Raw genomic sequence first — 8,938 nt, 5'->3', positions numbered from 1 at the left:
AAAAAGGGAAAAAAAAAATCTACAAAAATTTCACTAAACTTTAGCAGGGACATGTACCGAGAAAGCCATGCAACATCTTGCTCCACTATACTTCGCAAAACTCCGGTGCTTCCCTTAGTTTTCTCCAGCACTACTAACCTATACCTAGTTTCGAATCTCGCACCTCTTATTATTGTACTTAATTGTGGCTCATTTGACACCAAAAAAAACCTTTGCTCCCCATTATTTCCTAAGTTGGCTAGCCAATCCGAACAAAAATGAGCTTCTATATACGCTCTATAATCAACTTACACTTCATCTCTTAATTGAATTTAATCAAATGTAATTTAAGTTATTAACTTAATTAAACTTAACTAATTTAATATTAATTCAACCTAAATTAATTGACTTAATTTTGGGTAATTCGGCTCCTTGCGCGCTGTATAATAACATCATTTTAGAGTGCGGGGATCGGTTAAAAGCCTCACCTTGAACGATCATCATCTATGAGAAGCGATCTACAAACCATGTTACAAAGACAATTTCCATGTTCGCTTTGCGCAATTCGAGCTCTGATGGTGGTTTATTTAATTGGGATTTTGTACCCCTTTTGTTTTACTCCCTCCGTCCCGGTCAATTGTTGTCTTTTGGTTTTCGCACAAAGATCAAGGAAAGGGGAGGAACCAATTACTAAATGACAAGTGGAACAAATTGAGTGTGAATGATCAAATTGCTCATCAAGTTCATTCTTAAAATAGAAATGACAACAATTGACTGAGACACCGCAAAATGGAACAGGACAACAAATAACACAGAGAGTATCTTTTTATAACTCTGACCGTGCGGCCGTGCCCAATGTTTGTACTCCTTTATCCGCGAACCCTCCCCTGGTTTGTATTAAACCTTTTCGTTTTTAATATAATCGTTTATCTTTTCTCAAAAAAAAAATAAAAAATTGATTGAAATTTTGGATTTTTCCAGTTTACAGTATCAACTTAATAAAACGTATAAAACCGTCGGTACGAACATAACTAAACTACATAAAACGTACTCCGTATAAAAGTCGGTGTGAACATAACTAAACTTCATAAAACGTATTAAAGTGTCGGTATCCCCGCTGAAATTTCTCGGCCCTCACGACAAATCCTAGCAACACCACTCTTGCAAAATGAGCAAACACTAAAATAAGACCCTAAGTTATCACATATTTTATTTTTTATTTACAGAACTTAATTGAAACAGTAATAGGTAAATAAATGAGATAAACTCTACACAAATCTTTATCTAACAGCGGGTTTTAATCGGTATACACCACATCATCATCCAAGGATGAGCTCAGTTTACAAAAGAACAACAAAAACAAAGAAGATACAAAATATGAGTACATTGTTTCACATACAAATATTTTCAAGGTGCTGATCTAATTAAGAGGTTCCAGTTACTCACATAAATTGTCCTCTTTTACAGCACCCAAAACTCCAAGAGCCATTCGAACATCTTCGGTTTAGCTCATCAAAGAGATTAAAAAAACTAGACATGCTAGCTATCTAATTTATTTTTCTCTGATCACTGTTATTCTCGATGTTACATAGAACAAATAAGTCATTGCATCATATTCAGAGAAGAGGGTGTGGAAGATCCCTGTGTTTTCTGGGTCTTACTAGGCTTGTTACTCTTGGTGAGTGTTTCGGGTTTTGCACCTTGTTGGGACGGACGTACTTTCACTCCTCTAATCATCTGAAAAGGATACAGAAGAAACCACTGTTATTAAATCAAGAAAACAAATCATGTCCAAGCCTAAGAAAATTAAAAAAAAAAACTCCGAACAAAATCTGTTTTATGCTAAGAACAAACACTACAGAATCATTTCCAATGCAAGCGGACTGCGATGAACAACAAATTCTTAGATAAGACCATTTGACAGCATATTTCGGATGAAGTATCAAACTATTTTTAGCGTCATTGTTTAGGTGTTCTTCTTTTTTAGAGAGTATGTATTTCGATTGGTAGGAAGTAGATCTTAGACAATTAGCTGGGACAAAGGAAGTAGGTTAGAGCACATCATTTTATATAAGCTATCTCAAACTTTCCCGTTTTTATTTTAAAATATCGTCATTGTATTGCAAAACTTTGAAGATCTTATGGGCGTCCTATACAAGTTTTGTGCGTCCAATTTCTAGACATAATACAAAACTGGGAGTCCTTATCTAAAGACGAAACATTCTGAATCAACGTTGAAATAGGTATATCACCCACACAGACGCAATTGAATCATAAAAATCAGATTGAGCAGCATGGGAGTACCTTCTTATGATCTCACATATCACATTTCAATAATGCCATGTTACGCTCTAGTATAAAAAATCTAAAGCAAAATCCTAATTGAGCAGTAATCAATAAGAGACGACTTCGCCATAAAATGCGGCCTTATTAGTCGTCTCAGCTCACTGTAACATACACTCTTATCATCAGCAAATTTTGCAAATTCCACCTTTTTGTTTCCCTCCTCACAACCCGAACCCTATACTCATCCTAATGTCACATTGTCACCCCTTCGATCACCTTTTTATCACCATGCCCTTCACCTCACCCCAACTACATTTCACCCATCATCTATGGCTACCTCCATACCCCACTCCCTCAAGTCCTTTTTGCGCCTCCACCATCGCCTCCCAGGCTCCCACCCATCTCCCCTAGAAGCCTTACTACTCCAACAACTCCAAATCATTTCCCCTATATTTCTCCTCTAGTCGTCCCCCTTTTTCTCTCTCTCCGATACTCAGAGCAATTGCAATGTGAGGTTTTTTGTCCTGGGTTGGTAAATAAGAACTTTTACAAAAAGTTTGTCCCATTACAAAATAAAGTTTGTTCTTAAATGAACAAACTAGGTTTGAAAAGAAGAACCAAGTTCTTCCCAAAAAAAACTAGAAATTGTAGAGATAACAAATTAATTATGGCCCCATTAAAGAACTTTATTTAAACTTCTTTCATTGTATCAAAAAGTTCTTAATTATTTAAACTAGTTTGAATGCCCGTGCGTTGCAACGGGGTAATTAACTTATTTATAATGCAAAAAAAAAAAACGTGGTAAGGGTTTAATGTTTACATTCTATGTCTAATGATTAGTTTACATATTATTAAAATATCTCTTTAAAAAAAAATAAAAGATTAATATATACGTGGGTTAACTCTTATTTATAATAATATAATCACCCACCTTATACTAATCTTTCGATGTGGGACAATTCTACTATTCATAAGTAAAATATTCACCAAACTTGGATTTTTTTCTGATGTGGAACAATTCTACTATTTATACGTAATATATATTCATCAAACCTGCATTGTTTTTCAATGTGGGACAAATAACATACTCATAATTACATCATCTTTTTTGCACTTAGTTCGACATCCAACCAGATCTCGAATACCGAATACAGACAATTACTACTCATTATATCTAATAGTTATATTTAAATTTAATAATATGATCAAGTACTCTCCATTAATATTTGTACGTTGTTTTTCTTCAAAAAATTTTTAACATAATTTAGATACGGAAATTTCCCGTGTTACCCCTTAATTTTGTCAGATTTTCTATGTTACCCCTACTTTTAAGAATCTGTCTATGGTACCATTGAGGTTCCATTTTTTTGCCCATGGCACCCCTAATGTAAAGGCTGTTAAATGGACGTTAAGTTTGATGGCGTGACAATAAAATAACAATTAAAAAATAATACCCCCTTTATTGTTTTATTGGTACGGATATCTCTCTTTTAAATGAAAATTTAATTAACTATATCATTATAATATTGGAAATTTCTCATGGTAACCTCTTTGATAGATTACACATGCTACCATGGACGTTTGTTTTCTATTTTTTTTATCATAATTAAAATATGTGCAAATGATAGGAACCTATACTCTAATGATAGAATATTTTTTAACACAATTCTAATTATATTATTTAAACGTAGTATATTTACCACACCTACATTATTTTTCAATATGGGACATATAAAATCTATAGGTAGAAAATATAATGATATGAACTTTCAAGAGTTCTCCAAGACAATACTTAAGAGACTCAAAAGATTTTGGATTGATGCCTAAGTTTCAAGGATGCCTCATATTTATAATCATAGATTCACCCACCTTATGCTATATTTCGATGTGGGAAAATTCTATTTTTTATATGTAGTATATTTATCACACCTATATTATTTTTCAATGTGGGACATATAACATACTATGAAATACACAATCTTTAATATGTGCAAATTATATGAAATCTATATATACTCTAATGATAGCATTTCTTACCATGAATCTAATAATATTATTTTCATAATTTTTTTACGGACATTATTTTGCCAAATGAAATGTAAAAGTTTTTATATAAAAATTAGAAACATCACTTGAATATAAAATAAGAAATACAGAGTATATATTATAATAACTAAAAGATTTTTCAAAGATTAACTTAGGTTAGAAATCATTATTGTAGAGACAGTAATACAAACTTTTTTAAGAAATGCCAAGAAATACATTTCTCTTCTTAAAAAGCTACTATTGTATACATATTATTTTTTTTGAAGGTAAAACCACTTAGTCTCGATCATTAGATAGAGATCTCTACATCGTACATATAACGACTATTACTGCATTCAGAAGACAACCATTAGTAAAATCTTTAGTTTTGTACTGTATCAGGAGACTACCATTAGTAAAACCTTTAGTTTTGTATTTTTTGATTTTCTTGTTCATGTTCTTAACTCTTTCCCGGGTAGTTCCCTGCAACGATTTCCACTTTATTTTTTATATCATATCGTAGATAATGATAGAAAATCTTAAGCTCTTTAAAACAATATTTATGAGACTCAAAATTTTTTGGGTGGATACATAAGTTCCAAATATGCCTCCTATTTATAATCATAGGATCACATCATCTTATACTAATCTTTCCATGTGGGACGATTCTACTATTTATATGTAGTATATTCACCACTCCTACTTATTTTCCAATGTGGGACAAAACATACTAAAAAGTACACAATTTTCTGTATTAAGAAGTACACCATCTTTAATATGTGCAAATAATATGAAATCTATACTCTAATGATAGCATTTTTTTCCACAAAGCTAATTATATTATTTTCATAATTTTTTTAACGATTATTTTTTTGCCAAATGAAATGTAAAAGTTTGATATAAAAATTGGAAATATCACTTGAATATAATTTAGGAAATATACATATTATAATAATTAAAAGATTTTCCACTTTATTTTTTACATCAAAAATTATACTTTCCTAAATTGATTTTTGATGATGTGGACGCTCTCAGATCGCTCGAAAAAACTCTCTTTTATATATATATATAGATTGTCAAAATCTTACATGGCAATGGAAAAACTTTATACAAAGTTCTTCCATTGCACTTGCTCTCATGCAACTTGCTAAACTTCTGTAAACCCTTTTTTTGGTAATTCGTTAGCTTTACACCCGTGCCAATCATTTGTTTACCTTTATTTACAACACCCCTCAAAAAGAGGGCAAAGATTAAACAATTGCATTAGACAAGGGAAGTACTCCATATTTGATAATGATGTATCATAGACTCATCGAAGGATTTGTCCATAACCTAATCCATCTATAAGAAACGAGCAATTTGTGCCTAAATTCGATCATAGACCTTAATACGTTCAGATTATTTCCAAGCTTGCAACTTGCAAGTTAATCTAACATGTACCTTAATATCTTCTTTACTATACAGTATACACCACATATTTGACAACTTGGAAGGAAAGGGAATAAAGTCAATTACATGTATATATATTCCGTACCAAATTGGAGTACCACAAGATCATAGTAACATAGTACTACAACTACAAGTTGAAGATAATAAGATAATGATGGGGAATAGAAAGCGTACATATTTGCCACATTTAACATCTGAGTAGATTACAATGAAGTCCCCTTCTTGCAGTCCGTTCGATCTCACAAAATCTCCTGAAATCGACGGTCCACATTAATAGATGAGAACACTCCTAAACGGCACAAGTTGTAATGTACCAAGTTGAAGGACATAATAATAACAGACCTGTATTCTCTAGAAGGTACATCCTGCTTTTGTTATTAGGCCAAAATCTGGAGCTCCAAAAAACAAATCCAAATATTTCTCCGTTAGATTTATCAAATATAAGAATAATACGAGTAATCTCTAAATAATCAGGCATTATCTATTGAGCATTATAATAGTTGAGCATTATGATAATTGGTACCTGTAGCGCATGTTCCAAACACGAGATGTCCCTATATCTTCCATCGCGATGGGAATCCCGTCCCTAGCCTCTAGCTCTGGCAGATGCATCTCCGCTTCTTTCTGATTTAAGAAACCCAGCATGAATTAGACAACAATTACGACTTAATTACACTTCCTTGGACAACATTAATCTAAATGTATAAATTTACATTTGATAACCTACCTTGGGCAAGACAATCCTCCCGAGATTACCAACATCGCTTTGCTTCAACACTTTTTGCAATAAGAATCTTAAATTTTTCTCCGTTTTCCATCCCTACAATAATAACAATAAGGGTAATGATAAATACAACCCGGTGGGCGGTATTTAAGAAACCAAAGAGGAAATAAATTCTTAATATATGCATTAATTGTATTGGTTATGTGTAATTTACTTCTTAATTTCTAAATTAATACCCAAATCAGAAGGTATTTAATTCTTAAATACAATTGTATTTAGCATTTAATAATAATAATCCACAATAAATAAATTAAACCAATTTCAAAACTTTAATCATTCACTTTCATTTCCCATGATGAAAAATTGAACTAATTAAACTTTTTAGGGAACTAACAAACCCTAAAAAACCCCAACAATTCAAATTTCAAAACAAAAAAGCAGAACACACCAATTACAATTGACAAACCAAAAGAATCAATAAAATTAACCAAATTATAATAAATTTAAAAATTTAATTCACCTGTTTTTTATCCACCCCACCCACTTGTCTAGGGAAACCACTTAACCCAGCCCGGTCCTGCTGGGTTGCAACCTGCCCAACAATGTGACCGGACCCCGAAACCGACTGAATCACATGAGGAGGAGGTGGGACCGGAGGAAGCTGATGTTGTGGCCAATAAACCCAATTTGCATGGCTAGGATGTGGTGCAGCAACCCCACAATTCCCATGCCCTAAACCCCCACTCATCTCCGCCGTCTGATTATTATTCCCCTGATGATTATGATTAAGATTATGATGGTTTCTATGATGTTGATGTGTAAACAACCTTCTTTGCCTAGCCATCCTTTTCTTCCTAGCCTCCTTCGTCGCCGACGACCCTACCCTCACCAACCCCTCTCCTGGACCCGGGTGGTAGTACAATCCACCCGGGTACGGAGCGGGGTACCCACCAAATCCCGGGTCTGGATATGACCCGTATGGGCCCATCCCGTACTGCACTTGTGCAACTGGTTGGGCCCATGAGTGGTATTCTTGACCCGGGATTGGCGGAGGTGGGTACCCATAAGGATCCCCACCCATGTGGGGCTGGGGCATCATGAACCCTGGAGACGGTGCGATTGGCACCATGGGTCCCATATCCGGCATAGACCATGTTGGCGGGTTCATGCAATGAAAGTCCGTGTTAGGGTTAGGGTTAGGGTTCGGGTTTAGATTATTATGAAGATGGTGATTTTGGACCCACTGAAGAATCAACTTAAGCAACTGTTTCATTCCTTCTTTACCACCACCAAGACGTTTAGCAGCACTCTCAATAGTTGACTTCTTTATCTTAATATTCCTCAAATCCTCAGCCGAAACCGTCTCCTTGTTTGACTTCAACCACTCGAAGAACACCATCGCCAAGTCATCCTCCGGCTGCTGGGTCCCACCAGCAGCACCACTACTTTGACCAAGGTCAACATATGGTGTAGTATTATTAGTGTTAACTTTACACTCATTTTGCAACATAAACTGTCGAAACAAGTGCTCCTCCTCATTAGCATCGTCAACGGGCTGTTGCGGCTGTTGTTGCTGTTCGTGGCGCAAGTGGTCGTGGCTATGACTCTGACTGTTTTGGGACTCGTTTTGAAATAAAGGAGACGGGTCCCAACAAATATCAGTACTCTCAAGTAGATCCATGCAACCCAAATTCTCCATCATATCCATGCATTCATCTACATCCACATCATCCAAAACCAAACCTCCTTGTTGGTTTTGTGGGTTTGAATTCGGGTCGTGGTCAGCGTCGGAGTTGAGCACGGCCCACGAGGCTACCCCGGAAGAAGCCGTCGACGCGGAGGAGGACGATGTGGCTGTTGAATTAAAAAACCGCTTTGACGCGACTCGATTTGACGACGATGAGGATGATTTGCAAGGGAAATCCGGTAGAGCCGGAAACTCGGCGTAGAATAGCGATGATGGATCACTCACATCCAAATCAACATACTCACTATTGTTATTATTATTGTTATCGTTGTTATTATTGTTGTTGTTATTATTATGTGTATTAATAAAACTGTTTTGGTGATGTTGAGAAGCGGTTTCAAACCAGATCTCTTCATCTTCTTTGCCAACAACAACTACAACTTCTTGATTATTAGAAAATACATCAAACCCATTTAGATCTTCACCATGCATGCTCAAATCCTTCATTTCCATCACAAAATAAAACTAAATAATTATTTTTTTACAAGAAAACCTAAAGAAACCTTTGAAAGTGGGTTAGGTGTAATATCATGTAGGAAAGTACTAAAAAAAGGACAGATTTTGTACTTGAAATGGATAATATTGATGATGGATTTTTATTACTAGGAAAGGAAAGGATATAGGAAAGAAAAGTAGGTAAGTGTTAATTTGTTGTAGTGAATTAAGGAAGCAAAGAAATAAACATCAAAGTAGTGGAGAGGAGAGGGGACCCTTTTGGCTAAGCAACA

General features: G+C 34.8%; 1 protein-coding gene across 1 annotated transcript; it reads right to left on the bottom strand.

Annotated features, from left to right (window-relative positions):
• Window positions 1–1,581: 1,581 nt before the first annotated feature.
• Window positions 1,582–8,657, bottom strand: LOC141589799 (B3 domain-containing transcription factor ABI3-like). Its single transcript, XM_074410423.1, has 6 exons — window positions 6,984–8,657; window positions 6,467–6,559; window positions 6,263–6,363; window positions 6,082–6,128; window positions 5,914–5,990; window positions 1,582–1,716 (listed from the first exon to the last, which is right to left on the bottom strand). Exons 1-6 carry the CDS (start codon window positions 8,655–8,657, stop codon window positions 1,582–1,584), a joined length of 2,127 nt encoding a protein of 708 aa, XP_074266524.1.
• Window positions 8,658–8,938: the final 281 nt, after the last annotated feature.

This window comes from Silene latifolia, chromosome 7 (assembly GCF_048544455.1).
Source record: "Silene latifolia isolate original U9 population chromosome 7, ASM4854445v1, whole genome shotgun sequence".
Classification (NCBI taxonomy): Eukaryota; Viridiplantae; Streptophyta; class Magnoliopsida; order Caryophyllales; family Caryophyllaceae; genus Silene; species Silene latifolia.
This window is presented reverse-complemented; position numbering and strand designations above follow the sequence as displayed.